Here is a 19,267-nt window from a genome sequence, read left to right as displayed (position 1 = left end):
GCCATGTGTTTTCAGAGCACTCATTAATTTTTGTTGTTGTTGTTCTTCTTTGTCATTTTGTTTTTAATAAATAGAATCGACATGACCCTGAAATAAGAAGCATCATTGCCAGGCATTTGAAGAAGAGGATTCACATGGATGTTCATCACCCAGACAATCACAACCACACTGTACAATAAGTGATTTGGTCAATTGTTTTTGGTTTATAAGTTTCTCCTGTCATTCAGCAGTTCAAGAAGACCAGAAGAGCCGGTCCTATTTGCCATGGAAACAGCAGAATTTTGGGGCCTAGTTATTTTTGTTGTTTTCAGAAACAGTTTTTATTAGGAAAGCCATATCATCTAGCATTGGTTTCTTTGTGTTTTTGCCATTTCTGTTTATAAGGATACCATTTTACCAACAGTGTGCCTCATGAATAGGTCAATGAGAATGGGGATTTTTTTGGTTTTGTCTTCAGCATATTAATGTTTATGCATAGCTGAATGCGATCATTATTGTTACAATAAGTGTTAGTTTGCTTGTGTCACAGAGCAGCAGCAACTTTATTGTTTAAAAATAATTTTAGAAATTATGGAGGACTTTCTTGAATTTGACAGGCCATGTTAGATAAGGCTTTGGGCAGCCTGTCCTAGTGAAAGCCTGTTCCTCCACAAGGCGAAAGAGCTGGAACTAGATGATTCTTAAGGGCCCTTCCAACTCAAAGTATTCATGCTTTTAGGAATCTGTGTTTCTTGCTGTCTAAAAGTCTTTCCAGCTTCATTAAATGACTTTTTTTATTTGGTCAGAGAGGAGTGTGATGTGCTAAAAAATAATAATTAGTCTCATTAGACTTCCCAGAGGATGAACAACTGAAATTAATTTTATTTTAATAATGCAGTTTATTATATTTATTTCAGGCATGATTTTTTAGAAGCAGCTAATCCTATAAATGATTTTCATACATTTTGAAATCCTTGGAGCATTAATTTATTGCTGCTTTCTAAGTCTGTTTCTTCCAGAACACTTTTTTTAAAGTTTTGAATCTTCAAGTGACATCCTGTCTCCAATTGTAAAGTCTGTTCATTCTCTGCATAAGAATCAAATATTATTTTCTACTAGGAGCTGCAAGCTGGGAGTCATACTCATCTGTTAGAAATAATTGTTAAAATCTTGCTCCAAGTGTTTCTATTAGATAAAAAAAAAAGTCTTATAATGGTATTTATTGTCTGTGTCACAGAACACACCAGTAAAAACATAAAAAAGAAAAAACCCTAAGCATCTTTTGTTTGCTGCTGTCCTATTTATTGACACAAAAGGTACTACAGTAAGTCCTGCTCCTTAATGGGAAATAGTTTCAGTTTCTCAGATCATGCTTTTGCAGGTGTGTGCCCATTAATTATCAAGAGATTTCTGTTTGTCTGCTTTAAAAAGACGAGAGTCAAGAATAAGATAAATGTTTTCTCTTACCCTAATGAATACACATATGCACTTTCCAAACCTGATGACTCACCTGCCTTTGGGAGTCCTGATGGAAGTCTTATTATTACATACTCTCTGAAATGGTATTCTTTTTTTCACAAGATTCTTGTATGCCCTAGGATTACATCTGTGGATTCTTTACTTTGTAAAGAAATCCTAAGGCATAACAATTCAAGATAAGTTGCACCTTTTAATATGGTGTAACTCAAGTCCTCCTTTCAGTTCAGAATTATTAACGAAAGAGAAAACAAGCAAAGTATTTCTTGGGACATAAAGTTTAAGCAGAGGCAGTAGAGTGTGAACCTTTGCTTTTTTCAGCAGGATCTAAATTGAAAGTGAAAGTTCTATTCTGTCCTTCATTTGAAAGTTTGATGTTTTTGTTCTGTGGTTTGCACATTTCCAACTCTGTCAGTTTCTGTCTTGTATTTGCAAGGTAGTCTGCAAGCAGTGAAGCAAGTGTCTGTCATTGTGTGCATAGTTGTTCAGCTACTGTAACGAAGACTGACAAAATTGTCAGAAAGGCAAAAAGTGCTTTCTTACTGGCCAGCATGAAAACCAAAATACATCCCCTCTGCAATTCTCTCTCTGTGCTGGTATTTCTGTCTTACTTGCTAGTCTGCTGTTTCCCATCTTTCTGTCGGTTCCTGTAAATTTTCACAGATAAAGGGCCTAATCCTGCTGACCATTGTTGCTGCTCTGTAACCTTGTCCTAAACTAGGGTCTGGTAGTTTCCACCTTTTCTCAGATATTTGAATCCTGGCTTGTGTCTGCCTTATAAAAGTGCTGTCACTTAGTATATTGGGGATAATGTTTTATGTACAGATTAATATTTGTATTAACTTCCAGATGCTAATTAAGCTTCATTAAGATCTAAACTATTAAAAGCATTGAGTAGCATGAAGTTGTGTCTTTTGTAGACCTGTAGTTAAAGCCTCTTAGGACAAGCCACATGACTTGTGTTATGCAATAGATGAGAAAAGTTTCCACTAGAAGAGAAGTTCACCACAAAGCAGAGGTTCAGCACAAATCTTCATTCACTGTTGGAGATCTAAGTGGGGTATAAGAGATTTGTGATTTTAGTGGTGGACATCACCTCGGAGTTGAGTTTAATTCTGTTTGCTTTGTGTGAAATTCCTAAGCAGCAAAGGTATGAAATAATGTGATTATTATGGGCAGAATAATGATGGCAGCCTGCAATGAAAGGAATTTGTTTAAGCCAGATGTCACACTAAAACAAAATGGGGCATTGATGTGATAGTTAAAAAATGATTGCAGGATCATTGCAGGATTGCAGTGTGGTTGTCTTTGCTTATTAATATATTTTGAAAAGTTTTTTAATGTTATGACATGGCAATTCTATGTTATACTAACAATAACATACCGATATTACTAATTCAGTAGTTTGTTGAAAGAGAAATATAGTATGTATAATTGCACAGATACAAGCTTTTATATATGGATTTTTTCTACTGTGTATCAGAGTGCTCAGATGAAATATAAATTAGTAGTCGCAAATTTTTTGTTAAAATACCTATGCTGACTTTAATTATAGATTAAGCAATACAAGGATATCTAATAGCATTGTATGGATATGTATACCTATGAATCGAAATAAAGAGTTGCAACCCACCACTGGACATATTTCCTTTCAGTACCAAATTGTGGGGTTTTTTATTCCCTGGGTGCATGGACATACTTGATTGGTTCAGATCAGTTTTTATATAGTTACAAATATTTTGTTTTCCTTTGTGTTCCCTGTCTGTCCTTCAAGAAATGGAAACAGAGTCAATTTTTTGTCTTACGGTATTATTCCCCCTCTCTATTTATTAAAATCCTGGCTTTGTTGATACTAGCAGTATCATTCCTGAAAGAAATCAGCAGGAATTCTTTCAATTTCTTTCATTTTGTGTCCATGCTATTAAGTAAAGATCAAATGCACAGATAGTCTCAGTCCATCTCGTATGTGAGAAAGGCAAAAGCTACAGGGCAGAAAGAGACTGACTGTGAAACCACCCTGAGCAGATTAACAACCTGACTGACCTCAGTGAAGGAAAGGGTCAGAGCTGGTGGACGTGGAATCCTCTCACCTGCCTGGTACATTGTGCCCACATGCCAGTCCACATCTGTGTCAAATGGGCCAATTTATACTGCCCACTATGTAAACCTGCCTGATTTTTGGAGCTATCCTGAGCATTGTCCAGTGAGGCACCAAATACAGGATTAAAGAGGATGAGTTATGGCTTTGTAATTGGCATCCACCTGCAAGCAGCTCTGTGAGTGCTCCTAGGCCTTTTCAGAGTCAAAGCAGTTGGATTAAACAAACCTTTCATGCTTGTTGAAAATAGGTTTCTTGACTTCTGATAGGTTTGGAGATCTATCAGATGTTTACCAAATTATCTGTTTAAGTGTTAGAATTGACCCTCGGTTTCCTACTAGTGGCACTAGTGGAATAAATGACAGGTCACATTGTGTTAGCTGTGCAGCCATATTTGTTTATTTCTAGAAACTAGAGGGATGTCCCTGTATTGCCTGGCACAGATGAAGCCAATTGAGCAAGCATCAGATTAGCAGTTTTACTTCTCTCATTTCCCTCCAGTCATGCAACCTCTCTGGCACCCTGTTCCTTTGCAAAATGCAGCTATCACCCAAACAATTACCTCTTATGCTCAGGAGAAGACCGGAGAATGGCACTGCGAAGTTAAAATATCAGCTGTTCCTGCTTGCACTGTTACAATTTAAAATTCTGTAGTCCTTGCTTAACAAAAGGTCAACCACTACAAAATGCAAACTCTCCTCCCAAAAAATTACTTTGCAAAGGGACTGGAGTACCTTTAAAAATTATGTGCTTGGTTCTTGCATTTATTTTTCCTAGAAACATTCACCCATTTCAGAAGTGGTCACCTACTGCTCACACAGTGAGGTGAGTATGAATTCTCTCAGCAGTCCTAGTGACTCTGGTTTGTCCATCCAGCCCAAACAATAGAATTGACTGGGCTGTGCTCTGCCAAATTTGAGAACCTGAAAGGAACTACAGCCTAAGCTTGCCACATTTTTTATTACTTGTTGTTTTCTTGCATTTGATATAACCCTGTTAAATGTAGCTTTGTGGAAGTAAGGCAGAATCTCTGCCTTACCTACCTTTTGGTACATGTTAGTACATTTAAAAGTGCTAAGACTGCTGTAGGCTTTTTGATGTATCTGTGCTGGTTGATCCTGTAGCAATTATTTTTAAGGAAAAACACACATGACTGATTTTACAAGTACACTTGCAACCTCCTTATTTTTTTCCATTTTGGAAAATCCAGTGTCTTGGTCTTTTATATAAAACAGGAATCAAAGGGTAAAATAGCCTTTTTTTTTTTCTTTTTAATGAAATTAATGCTATTATTATTAGAAGACAATTTTGTGAGCTAGTATGTTCATATACATCGGCACTGTTAACAAGGTGTTTGCTGTCTTCAAAGGATGAAGGTTTTGGTCTTGAAACCAAAATTATGTTAGGTGTGAGAATGCTCTTTACTATATTACCACTGTAGTGCATCGTATTTGGACTGTAAAGAGAGAAGAAATGTCATTTCTAGGCAATATCACATATGAAAAAGTAGTCTGAATGTGGCACAGCACTGTTTCTGAATGATTTTTAGATGCCTTGAGGGTCATACCTGCAGACCCCTGTGCCTGTCCTAACACTAAACTAGTGTAGTGACCTGTGGACAGTCTTAGGATGAAATACTGACTCCAAAGAATGAAGTTTCTGTTATGTTTGAGTTGACCGTGACCTCTGTAGGAGGCTGCTGCAGTGCAGTGTTTCTCATACAGTATCTAGTCTGTCAGAAAAACTATTGCACTCTTAAGCTTTTCAAGCCACGCTGTTCACAGGAATTAAATGTATTCCCTTTATTTCATTTCTCAGTATTGTCTGTTTAGCCAAGTCAAAACGTACTGCTAAAATATAATCAGTTAAAAGGAAATTCAAATCCACAGTGTCAAAACGTTATCTTCTTGCCTCTGTTATGTATTTCAGCAAGCAGCAAGCAAAGCAGCCTCCAGCAATGCTAGGAAAATAATCCTCAGAGTACTTCCCATGCTGCTCCCTGAGGCCTGGTATGTAAAGCAGACTCTCCCTATGAGAGAGTGACTCAGAAAATTAAGTGCTGGCTTTGTATCACAGACGTGTGTTAAGCCATCATGACTATAAAACTTCATCTCTGTCTTCATCCCTTTGAAGTATGAACAACTTTGTCTTAAACAACCAGCCGAAAGAATACAGAGAATATTAATGTGAAATTTGGCCTTTATGATGTAAAAAGTAAGAATAAGCAACACAGCTAAAATTATCAGAGAAGGGAAAACTAGGGGAAGGAAGGAGAGGTCAGGGAAATGACTGGGGGAGGGGAGGGTTATATAGGCTCTTTCTGCTTGAGGCTCCAGCCTCCTTCCAAATTCTGATTCTCCTTGGGGAGAGCTTCTGAAGCATAGCAGGCCTATTTGCCTGGAGGCATTACTTAAAAGAAGCACAAGTGAGCTCTGTTCCAAACATTCTTTCCCCTCCTTATTTAAAGAAATGATGGAATCCCTGGAGATAAGTGGTTTAATCTTCACTCTGGTGTTTAGAATAAAACCCACTCAGCCCTTGTGTAGACAGCACAGGGGAGAAAGCTGAATAAATGGGAAATGTTGCATAAATTTAGAAAATTAAATTTTGCACTCTTCTTAGTGACTTGCACAGAATAAGCATGATTCAGAAGACATCATAAGTGTGAATTAGGAAACAAATTACATATAGAAAGGAAAGAGCAAGATGCAATAGGAGGGCATATGGAACATGGTGTTTTATAGTGGAAAACAGCTGCAGGAGAGAAATGACAGAATAGGAGAAGACCTATACCAAAGAGGAAAAATGGAGACCAGAAATGAAATGTTAAGTAAATAAAAAACCCCTTATCGCCTCAGGAGAGAGTTCTTGTGTTACTTGACAGATCAATAGCAGTGCTCAGAGGAGAAGCTGCCATCTCCTGAAGGTGTCACAGTGGTGTATGATGGCATAGATTTATGCAGAAGTAAAAGACCTCAAGTTATCTATTGGCCCACTTCTTACTGCATTACTTACTGGAACAGGAAAGAAAATCAATATGGTGGAAGAAGTGAATTGAACACTGCAGATTTTGGTGTCAAGCAGCAAAATTAGCGAGGCCTTGCTGATCCACTGAAGTTGGTCTGATACTCATTAAGTACAAGAGTTGGCTTTGATGGAGTTCCGTCGCTGATACGATCATACTGAACAGATGAGCCCAGGACATGGTCCACTAGTAAGGTTACATTATCCAAGGGGTCACTGTACTCCCAGGAGGAGAGATTCATAGATACTAGCTGCTGCTGTTTTCTCTCAAATCAATTTTCTTTGGAAAAATTTCCATTAAAATAGAATTTTGTTTAGTTTTTATGAACTGGAGACTCGAAATCTCTGTCTAGTAGGCTGTGACACACAGTAACTGTGAGAAGTGTCTCTTGTTCACAGCTCCTGTTAGATTGAAAGCTTTCTGCTTTTCTTACCATCTCACAGATGCTGACCTGCCACAGCCACTCCCTCCCCACAGCTGGATTTGGAAGGGTAAAAGTACCAAAACTTGTAGGCTGAGATAAAGACAATAGGTAAAGGAAAAGCTGTGCACCCAAGCAAAGTAAAGCAAGGGATTTGTTCAACACTTCCTGTAGTCAGGCAGCCATCATCAGGAAAGCAGAGCTGCATCATGTAATGGAGACTTGGAAAGATAAAAACCATGAGCACACCCCTTCCTTCTTTTTCTCCCCAGCTCTTTATGCTGAGATGATGCCTTATGATCAGATTGTGATATCCCTTTGATTAACTAGATTCAGCTGTTCCAGCTGTGTCCCCTCTCAACTCCTTTTGCCCTCCTGGTTGCTGGGTGGAGGAGCAGAAAATGGCTTGACTCTGTGTAAGCCTGCTTAGCAGTAACAAAAAAAAAAAAAAAGATTGACAGGATGGTGAGCACTGGAACAGGTTTTCCAGAGAAGGCTGTGGATGCCCCACCCCTGGTTGAGGCCAGATTGGATGGGGTTTTGAGCACCCTGGTCTCGTAGAAGGTATGCCTGTCCATAGCAAGTGGGTTGGAACTAGATGATCTTTAAATTCCCCTCCAACTCAGGCCATTCTATGGTTCTGTGATCTGTTTGCTATCAATGTCATTTTGGTCACAAATCCAAAACAGAACCATACAAGCCACTATGAAGAAAGCTAACTTGTAACCCAGCCAAAACTAGTACACCAGATCAAAACCAGGCTGCTAATAAACATAATTTTCGCCTGCTAAATCTGAATTCAGGCATTTTTAGCTTAAAATGTTGTTCCTTAAACAGAGCAGTGATCAGCTAGACACTGGTCTAAATGCGGTTGGTGTTCTGACATTTTCAATTCATAGCAGGCTTGTCAGGCAGGCTCAGTACCTGCTGTGGAGCCCTTTCTCAATTGCCAGAATATGAAGGGAGTAAAAATGTATGAGGCTAGTGATGTGTACCCACAGAAACAATGCTGTCACCAATTTTTTTAACTTACTTGCCAGATCTAGCAAGTCCTGGGGGGAAAAAAAAAACGTATTCTCTTGTGCCAAATCAGACAGGGGCAAAGTGGGCTAAAGGGGTAAAGTCCCCTCAGAATTATCCTTCTGAGGCTGCATAGACATCCGTCTCATTTTCCACTGTGATTTCAAGTGCTGCACTTTCTGGAAAGCTGGTTCTCTGTTTTCCTCTAATATGAGCAGAAACAGCCTAGGAAAAAGTGCAGGATGAGAGCAAGGATAGACTTTTTTTGTGAATGCTGAATAGAACCCAGAAGAGACACTCTTGTGCATCCATAACGGCTTACTCTGGATTTTTTCCTCTCTGGTTTGCTTAGCCTACTAAGTTGTTGATATTTATTAGTTTGTTTGTTTGTTTGTTTATTATTCTTACTACCACTGCTACCACTACAAATCCATATTAGGTGTCTTTACTTCCCTGTTGCCATTCACCAGCACTTCTTCCATTTATGTTTCCTAACTTTATGCCAACTTCAAATGAATAATTACTGTTGATGAATGGCTTTGTTTTTCCATGTTTCTAATTCAAATAGCACTGTTTTAAGCGCCTTCTCTTGAAGCAGCAATGTGGTACAGTGGAAATCTTGAGGGAGCACAAGAAGGTTTCTCATAATCTTTAGTATGAAGCTCAAGACCTGAAGCTCAGAGATTGTGAAACAGTGGTGACAACTCACCTAGGTAGACAGGTGTGATATGATGTGTTACATAGGCACATATTAATAAATATATGTGCATATGTATAGTAGCATAAATTTATTAGCAAAGCCAAAGTTGAAAAGATTATTTTGCATTCAAGTTTTTGTGTTGTATTCAAGCTGTGACAGGTTTGCATCTGTTGCTCTGCTGCCTAATTGGGTGCTGGATGTTTAGTTAACTGTCCCAGGGATAAAACCATTTTTTATGTCCAACAGAATAAATCCATGAATTTCTTCAGTTACAATGCAAAAATGCAGATTCTATGAGGTTTTTTTAGTTTTAACTTTATATCAGTGATTACTCACCATCTGGTAACACAGTATCTCACTGATATTTGCTATGTTTTTGTTTTTGTTTTTCATTCTTACTGGAAATTGTAGGAAGATTTTGTAAGTTCAGAGGGAAGGAAAACCTTTTTGGGGTCTGCCTGTTTTGTTTACTTTGCACATCAATACATCCAGATCTGAAGTTGATGAGATGCCCGTATGATTCCAGCACCTCCTCCTTCCCCACAGGAGGAGAAGCATGGAGGCCACTGAGCTTCTGCAAGCGCTCAGAGCTTTCCCCATGATGGGCATCCTCCTATCATGGAGGCCATAAGGAACCTACCCCATATACTGGCAACTGGTTTAACCAGCTTGAGAAGTCATTCCACTAAGTCATTCCACTAATCCTTGTGGTGTGCATGGAGGAGCAGATGTCTGACAGCCCTTCAGAGTTATTGGTGGAGACTAATGGAAATGTGCAAGTGTATGTGAAAGAAAATCTTGAGTTATGTTGTGCTGCTTTCACCTAGGATTTTGTTTTTGTAAAATACCGAGCTTGCTTGGTGCCTGGTCATTCTGTCTTCACATTCTGTCTTCACACAGATAAGGAAGTCAACACAAGTGTCTCTGATAACACCTGATAGAAGAGAAAAAACAAGTCTAATTGCTTCATAAAAAAAAAGGGGGGGGGGGGGGGGAAGGGGGGGGACAAACCTAAAAACATTTTAATGTATTTAGAGAAGAAAACTCCAGATTATTTACACATCAATATTGATATGAATATTGATATTAATAACTTGGAAATTCTGTGCGTCTCCAGTGGATATTTTAATATTTAATAAGCTCTATCCAAGAAGTTGAATAAACTTTGTCTGTACATCCTTTTGAACATGCAGATGTTACAGGGTGCCTGTTCAGTGCTTCTGCTTGGGGAAGTGTTTGAATGTAGTGATCATCAGCTGCTGCAGTCATCAGCAGACAGATTCATCTGAGGGACATTTCTGTCAGCTGTTTCAAGATCACTCAAGAGTTAGAAACTGAGTGCATGTGGGAAATCAAAAATAAAAATTAGTCATTTGGGGATCTGGGTTGAGAAGCTATGATTTTTCTGAGTATATTAACAAGAATATTTAAAATTGAAAACTAAAAAAAAGTCTATATTTTGGTAGCTTCTTCATGTACAGCCAGATCACAGTTTAAATACATGTATAAACGAATGGTTTTTTTCCTGCTCTTAAGAATTGTCCCTCGAGCCTATGCAGTAGCTCAGAAAGACAGAAGCCTAACTTACTCTGCTCACAGCTTATGGCAGCAAAAGCCTTTCCCTCACCATTGGTTCACGTAAGCCAGGCTTGGGCCATCTCTGCTTCCCAAGATAGCCTGCAGAGAGGCTGTTGTTTAGAGTGAACATTTTATCTGAGCAGGTCTTTACCAGCTGCCAGATTCATTCCTGCCTGTGGCCATACATTGTCCTGCTGCTGCCGTCCCTCTGCACACCCTTCCCCCTCCAGCCCTCTGGCTTCTGGATTAGCCTTCTTCCTGTTCCTGCCTTTCTGAGACTCTATGCAATAGGTTCTAACTATTTGCATAGGTAAAATAACAGCCTGGGGCCAGTACAGTTACACACCTACGTTCTCTGGCTGTTCTATTAACAATGCAATACTCTATCCCAACTGCAGTGAAATCTGGGAAAGATTGTTTTACCTATTATTGCAATGCTCCTCAAGGAGAAAACTGCTACTAGATAAAAACTAGTTCTGAACTGGTCTGGAAGATACAAATAGCCTGCTACCTAGTAAAAATATTGCATCAAGACTTAATTACGAGGCTTTCTTATACACCTTCATTTGAGACATTACCCAGTGTCTATGAAATTGGATTTAACTCAGGAAGCAGTTGTAATAAAAGTAACCAAGCTCCTGTAAGTTGAAAGTTTTGCTGAACTGTATTTCTGCCTGGGACAAGCAGGTCATTATGAGGTGGGGAAAATGCAGCAATTAACAAATCTGTGGTAGCCACTGGTAACAGGGTTGAATTCAGACCATTTGGCTCAATTTCTACAGGTATATGAATCCCTCAGGAAAAGTTGGGTTCAAGGTTTTTCTGTGCTTCCCCAATGAGGCCTTTTTCAGTTTCAGAAGTCTCACATCTCGATAGTGGCTACATAGTTTTCCAGTTATTCTATGTATTACCTTTACTTTTACTTCCTTACCCTTTCTATTAAATGTCCTTTAATGTTTATTTTTTTACTTCTGTTCTGAGGAGAGGAACATTCAGGGAAGCTGATTCCCAAACCCACTGGCAACATTCAGCCTGTGAAGGCCTCAGTGTTTGATAAGCATTAGGTGTATTATTCCTAAAAGTCTTTGTGTGCTAAGTAGTTCTGTAGCTATTCTAGTGCCATAACAAATGGCATCGCACACCTTAAGCCAAGACCTTAAAAACCTGACTGTATGAAAATCCTACAGGACTGTACAAACTAGAAAGCCTGTCCCCTTGCCTTGGTCTCAGACTTTCGGGAGGATGGATTCCTCTTCCTCTTTTCCTTAAGGTAGCATTTTAACAATGTTGGAGAGAAAGTAAAAAGTAAAGGAATGGAAAGATGTAGTAAAAAAGCTTCTAATTTTTGTCAGCAACATGCTTTACTGCATTTATAAGCATCTGTACTTGTCTTTGATGATCACCAACACAACACCATGCTCCATTGCTTATACTTCCAAGGAGCAAAGGTGAATTAGGTAACACAACACTGTGCTTAGCACCAGATAAAATGTAGTCTGGATAAACAAATATAATTTCAAATTGCCTACTAATCTGAAGACTTATTTTGACATTTTTAAAGAGATTGCTTAACTGGAACGGTGAACTCAGACTCCTTTAGCTAAAAGGTGAATCATATTGTTATTTTTATGTTTTCTATTTAGTTCTACTGCAGTCCCCTAATTATTTACTCTTTTTTTTTTATTAATAATCCTCTGTTTCAAAGAAAGGAAGAGCCATCTGCTACTACTGTTAGTAGAAGAGTTAACATGCCTTAAAGTGTTTTGCTAGCATTTCTACCACTGGTAGGTGGGGAGTACCTGATAAGTAATACAAGTTAGTATGTGTATACTCATCTTGACAAAAACTTTCCAGAATGAGTCAATTCAACTGTATGCAGCTAAAAACAACCAGCTAACCTCTCCCATTTCCTAAAATGTGAACACTTACATTGGTGAGCAGAAGCTCTTGTTATGAATGCCAGGATGAAGCTTTGCTTCATGTAATAAGTTTTCAACATCTGGAGTTCTGCTTCTTTCTCTTTTGTGACTCTGACCAAATAACAAATTAAACTTAATTTGTAGGCACACTGGTCATAACTTCAATAGCGATTGAGTGGTCAGCTAACATCTTTTGAAGATTAAATGTGTCTGCATGGATTTTAGAATATAATTTTTAGAAAGTTACATGAGTTACTTTTGTTCTTTGCTGTAAATGGGGTAACATCAGTACTGTGAAAACAGAATTAAAAAGTCCAGTCTGGGGTCTCTTCTCATTCATAGATGATTCCTTTTGTAAGTGCTAGCCAGTGTAAGATGGAACACACAGAGAGAAGATGCCATGTGTTGGCAAAGTACTGACATCCTCACATTGTGATGTACTTTAAATTTGTTTTTAACAATCAGCAGTATTTTAAAAGGTGAGTGCACTGGTTTGGAGACTAGCAGCAGAGTGAGCCTACTGACTGCTGCTGCTACTAGCATAAAGCCAACCTCAGCTGGCTTACTTATCTCAGTACCTGCCACCAGACTTTCTTGGTATGCATAAATTTCCACACGTTAGCTGGCTTTCTCTTCAGCTGTCTGCAGAGACTGTCTTCTGTTTGCTGTTCTGTTCATCAAATGTGGAAAGTAGTTCTTCAAGCTGGCAGATATAATTACCTTTTCAATACTTTTTCATTGTGCTCTCTCCAAATCAATATAAGTATTAGTCACACACTAGCTAAGGCTTTTACTTCAGAACAGTAGTAACTATTGCTAAATGAGAGAGTTCAGTTCTGCTGAGTGCCTGATACTAATTTGGCTGGGTATCAGCAGTAGTTTCACCCACTGCAGCCCCAAGCTGAAAATAAAAGCCTCTTTCACTCAGATGGTCTTATTTATTAGCCTCTTAAAAGTTTCCAAGGGTATGTGCTCAGGACTTTTCAACAGAACTGTTATTTTTCTTCAGTTTTACTCTTGTTCACATTGCTTTAGACAGGAGGAAAGTTTGTGTCATTTTAGTCAGGCCTGTGTAATAGCTTTACTTTGAATCCTCATTTCCAGATTGAAGTGAGCAGAAGTGACTTTAGGATCATGTCATAGTTAGCTGAGATGCCCTTTACATCAGTGAATTCCCTTTGGATGGATGAAGTGAGCTGTCTGGGCTATAGTCTCAGACTTGGGAGATCCAAGGTATTTACAAATATTAAACATACTTAAAAGAAGAGATGCAAAACCTGATCTATTCCATGAGAACAGAAAAACAATAATGACAAACAATAAGCACTTCCTCAGGGCTGCCCATACTAGTTCAGGCAACTCGCTTTAAAGTCAGTGGTTGTTTTTAACCTGAGCAGATTGGACATGGAGCACTTGTATTCCACCAAAACCAGTGGAGAAAGTTGTGTACGTGTTACTTCTCATATCCAAACAGTACTGCCTTGTAGGCTGGCTCTGCTGTTTCCTTGAAGGGTTCACAATCACAGCATGGGGCAGATGTTTGTGATGCTGCACCCTGAACAGCCCAGCATGACACGGTGCTGTATGTAAGTATAGACAAGTGGGATGCCAAAATTACTAAAAAGGACACAATTGCTACCCATCTTTGCTATGACCAATTCCTTACAAGGGAAATAGTACATAATAAACATGTATTTTTTCTCCGGACAGTTACAGTACGTTGAGAATAGACCTGAAAAAATAATGGGCAGCCTATGGCTTAAACCTAGAAGTAAACTCTAGGTATCCAAGGAACATGTGTCAAATTTTTTAAAAATCTAGGAAAGAAAAATTTCACATTTAGACACAAAAATTTCAACAAGCCCAGTGTGTCAGCAAGCAAACAAGAGCTGGGACAGTTCATGACACATTCCCATCCTTGACGGGCACCATGACTGCCTCTTCTTTACTAAAGTTGTAAACTTTATATAATGTTAATACCATTTGCTATAAACAAATGTATTTAAAACCACTACTGTAGTATATTATGTTGTGCACAAATAATTTTAAAGCCCATTTGAAGCTTGCTGAATGGTGCCTGCATTATTCTGTTTATAAGCTTACTCAAATATCATTTTATTTTACATTCAGGTTCAGTTTTATTCCTCTTCGGCCACCCCTGCTGCTGCTCCAGTCCTCAGCTCTTCTGCTGACCATTGATTTCCTTCTTGTTGGTGGCATCACTAGTGCTACTGCCCTCGTCTGGTGTTGTGTTGCTGCGCTGCTGAGGATGGAGTGGGAAGAGATGAGGCAGCGGCAGCAGCTGTTGAGGCAGTGGCAGTAGAAGTGCTGGGATGAGCCTCAGAGCAAGCAGGTTTGTGCCATGGCCCTGCAGCTTTCTGGATAGCTGGAGAGGGTTAGATAACCAGGGCTCATTTCACAGATCACAGAATCATTTCTCTTGGGAAAGACTTCCAAGATTATCACCAATGTCATGGTTTTGTGGCTGAAATATATACTATTGAGTGAACATTTGGGGTGGAAATTGTTTTTGTTTTTCTTTTGTGTACAGAAAAGGAACTAGCTTGTAATCAGGACAATAAAGTAACTTACAGTGGCTTAAAATTTAACACCTGGCTAAATTTAAATATCCTATTTTTCTTTTCTGCAATCAGCATTCAGAAACACTGAGTGAACCCAGTGAAGTTACTAAGGAGTGAAATGACCTATTACGGAGGGCTAGCTCTAAGGCTGAGTTTATCATTAAAGTAAATTCATTGTTCATAGAAAGATATATCTGAAAAAAAAATATCCTAGAAAGACAGGTTGCTCTGTTAGAAATTAGATCAATAAAATATTTAAGAAGGTATACACATTTCTGTAGTGTTTCCCCGTTGTTCAAAAAGTGAAATGTAAACGTTGGTTAATAAATGTAAAAAGCTACTGCACCCCTTTTAAAGCTGAAAGGATGTAAAAGAAAATAGAGTAACCCTTCCGGCACTCGTAGAACATCTGTGGATCTGGAATTTCCTGATGATTCTTGGTTTGTAACTTACCAAACAGGTTTTGTTTCTTTTTCATAACCTTATCTGTCATGACAATTAGTCTAAACTTTAATTTTTTTAAAATATAAATTTATTTCTTTTCTGACCTCTGCTCTCCTATGAGCCTTAAGCAAACACACTTTATGGTTTGTGGACTGAACTAGTAACCAATGTCCAGCCAAGAAAAACAAAATTTTCTCAGCTTTCACTAATGAGGTTAAATGCAGGACAGGTGCTTTTCTCCATATGGGGAAACCAGCACTGTAGCTGTGCATCAGGAAGTACAATAGGAAATACTGCTACAGAGGTAGGTTCTGTTTACAATGAAACCACCAGTATGAAAAGAAAAATACCATGAGATTGGTTTCAATAGAGATGGATCTGGGTTAAGTCTTGTGAAGTGCTATATAAAAGTCAGATACCTCATGGAAAACTTGATGAGAAGTGAAGCACATTTTGCAATATAAAGCTCTTTTTGGCCACTGCTTTATCAAGACCTTTTTCATATTATGAAGAAATTGTCCTGATCTGCTGATGACAATATTCCAAATGCAAAGTCATGAAACAACTAAAAGCAAGAATTATTTACCTCGGATTTGGCTTAGTTCACAAATGTCCACATATCATAGAACCACAGAATGGTTTGGGTTATAAGGGACCTTAAAGATCATCTGCTTCCTACCCACAGGGACACTAGACCAGGTTGCTCAGTGCATCCAGCCTGGCCTTGAACACTTTCAGGGGTGAGGCATCCACAACTTTTCTGGGCAGCTTGTTCCTGTGCCTCGCCACCCTCATAGTGACTAATTTTTTCCTAATGCCTGAACTGTATCTACCCTCTTTCAGTTTAAAGCCATTACTTCTTACCCTACAACTAAGTGACCTTTTTGATGGTTGCCCTTGATTTATTTTTTAAAATTTACTTAATTCTTTAATATTAACACTTATTTTCTGTCATGTTGAGTTCTGTCTTCACTTGGTTTTTTTTGTCTTTTGCTGTGTGAGCAATTGTCAACTCCAGTCAACAGCCAAGCTCCACACAGCCACTTGCTCATTCCCCCACCAGCAGGACTGGGGAGAGAATTGGAAGACTAAAAGCTAGAGAGCTCATGTGTTGAGATAAGGAGAGTTTAACAGGGAAAGCAAAAGTCACACACACAGGTAAGGCAAAAGAATTTGTTCAGCCCCACCCATGGGCAGGCAGGAGTTCAGCCATCCCTAGGAGAGCAGGGTCCTATCACAGGTAATGGTGACTGGGGAAGACAAATACCATTAGTCCAAACATACTTCCCTTCCACCTTCCTTCTCCCACTTTATATCCTGAGCATGATGCAGTATCATCTGCAATATCCCTGTGGTCAGTTTGGGTCACCTCTCCTGGCTGTGTCTTCTCCCAGCCTGCCAGGCACCCCCAGCTTCCTCACCAGTGTGGAGTATGAAAAGCAGAAAAGGCCTTGGCTGTGTGTAAACTGTGCCCAGCAATAACGAAAACATCTCTATGTTATCAACCCTTGTGTTCAACATAAATCCAAAACACCATACCAGCCATTGTGAGGAGAATTAACTCTACCCCAGCCAAAACCAGCACAGTACTTCTTTCAGTTTATGAATGGAACAAAGCCTGAAGAGTACAAAGTACTACTACCCAGCTGGAGTTAGTCAAGTTATTGATCTCATTCCCTGTAGAAAACATCTGCAGGTATCTTTCTTTACCCTGGATTTATAAATAAGATTGGGATTACCTTATATAACTGCGCAGGAGACCATATGAATCCTTACCCTCTTCAGCCTGTTCCTGTGAGTGCTAGAGTTAATATTGAGCCTAGAAGGTCTTTGAACAAGTCATCAGTCATCATAACAAATTACAAGTGGGTAATATACATGACACAAATTATAGGCATCAAACTTCCCAAAGGTACTGCAACTGCTGACAGGACTTCCCATCATTTATTACCAGATGGGGAGAGAAAGGGAGCTAGAAATAAGCAAATGTTCAACTATGTGAAAAATTAAATTATGCCACATAGTGTTCTCTGAGGCTGAATGTATGTAAAGACAAAGGAAGATGCAAAGCTTAAAACCAGTTAAAGCAAGTGGAGTGAAAATTACCTGTAGCATTTAGGCTGGCCTAAAGTCCTCTTGTGCATCACGCTACAGCCAACTACTGTGACTTTTGAAGCCAAAAATACATTTCAGGTGGCCTCAACAGCCCTGATGAGGTGACAGATGAGATGGTGTCTGAGACCAATTTGTTCCAGACAGCTTGTTCCTGTGTCCAGAACAAGGCTAATAAATGGATGACTGAAGAAATGTGAAAGGAAAACATATTTGAACTAGAAGGCACTTACTGATTCAAAGTAAGCTAGGGGAAAAGGGCTTGGCATGTGTGTGGGTTTGGGATTGTGTTTCATATGAGGACTGTCAGTTTAACCTTGAATTAGGACCACTAAATGGGACACCTTGGTTTTGGATGATCCCTTAATTGCAATCTGCTTCTTTCTACAACCTGGCCTCAAAAATATAACCTGCTACTCAGTTGCTACCCTAAAATCCTGATTTTGAGCTGCTCAATATTTATCTGTTGCTTGAGTGATGATCCAGATGCAGGTGATACAAGTAAATCCCCATGGATGGGGCTAAAGGAGATTTTCTTTTGCATTGGCACAGCTGGACTTCCTCAATATGCAAGCTCGAATGTTTGCTCGGTGAACACATATGTCCTTTGACCTACAAATGTCCTTTTCAAGCTTTGTGCATTCAAACTTGTATGTCCTCTTCCCTGGAAAGTGTGTGGGAGAAGCTTAGGCACACAGCACTCTTCCATCAGTCTTGTATGTGAAATCAGATGTTGCATGTGAAACAAAAAACAATACAAGTGGGCATTGGGGAAAGCTTTTCTCTTCTTCCTGTTATTTTGTTCTTTTGGAGATTTCTTAACCAATAGTGTGGTTAATTCTCTGGCATTTGAAAAATTATGTCTTGTACAGTGCAATGATACCTCTCTTTGTTGCCAAGGCATTGTGCCTTTTCTTTAATTTGTGTGTGTGTTTGCACAGATATGTGTCTAACTAAACATGTGGATTGCTGTGCAGGTGTACACTGAATGAAAGCATAAGACTATACTCATTTTTTTTTAAATATGTGGTGAAAATAATGTACTATTATATTTAACTGCCTTATTTTTAATTCTTATAAGTGGCTGACATTGCAAAAGGTGCAGATGTACACATATGATGTTACATGTAAGAATATGGATATAGATAAAATGGAGGAATTTTAGAAAATTTCAGTGGTGAAAGAATAGAGAGATGGAAGCAGCTGGTTCCTGTTATCTTAAAGACTTCTGTTTGAAGATTTTGCTGGTAAATAAGACAGATCTTAACTGGCTCTGTTGATGTCAGTCAGTCAGTCAGTTTCTCTAAAGAAATGTGTCATGGATTTTAACATATCTTGTCACTTGTGGTGACAACTGTGCAATCCTTGTGACAATGCTACTGTTAAAGATTAGCAGCCTAGCAGAGGATCACATTGTGATAAATTAAAATATGTTGGGTGGTTTGGCTTACCACCAGTTGATGGCTGTAACCCATCTCTTCTCTCAACTTCTTCCCTTTCTGTTGAATAAAAACTATTTTAACACTTAAACTAATTGTTAAGATAGCTAGAATTCTCTGATTCTTAAATCTGACAAAGTACATGCATTTTGAGTGGAGATAGGTGAAATCAATCTTAACTATCACACTAAGAGTAACTCAGCTTCAATGCAGAAAAAATACAAAGCATAGTGTTCCCCAAACTGGAGCCCTCCTACCTCGTTCAAGTTGCAGGATGCAAAAGATGTCCCCTGTTCACTCTCCCCTCTGGCTGCCCCCAGGGACAAGGCTACTGTGTGTTTCTCCAGTCCTCACTGTGCCTGACTGGCCACCATCAAACTTGTGTGCAGCCCCAGAAGACCACTGTGCTGGGAAGCCTCACCTCACCCAAAGCTAGAGGCTAAATCTGCAGAGCTGGCAGAAGCAGGGAGGCTA

General features: G+C 39.1%; 1 protein-coding gene across 3 annotated transcripts in view; it reads left to right on the top strand.

Annotated features, from left to right (window-relative positions):
* Window positions 1-3,087, top strand: part of PRUNE2 (prune homolog 2 with BCH domain) — a 132,082-nt gene extending 128,995 nt beyond the window's left edge. For all 3 annotated transcript variants that reach the window (XM_063421709.1, XM_063421708.1, XM_063421707.1), the window contains one exon: window positions 75-3,087. In XM_063421709.1, coding sequence (XP_063277779.1) covers window positions 75-96 — 22 coding nt within the window. In that variant the 3' untranslated portion in view covers window positions 97-3,087. The remainder of the gene's footprint in view (window positions 1-74) is intronic.
* The last annotated feature ends 16,180 nt before the right edge of the window (window positions 3,088-19,267 follow it).

Source organism: Prinia subflava, chromosome Z (assembly GCF_021018805.1).
Source record: "Prinia subflava isolate CZ2003 ecotype Zambia chromosome Z, Cam_Psub_1.2, whole genome shotgun sequence".
NCBI lineage: Eukaryota > Metazoa > Chordata > Aves > Passeriformes > Cisticolidae > Prinia > Prinia subflava.
This window is presented reverse-complemented; position numbering and strand designations above follow the sequence as displayed.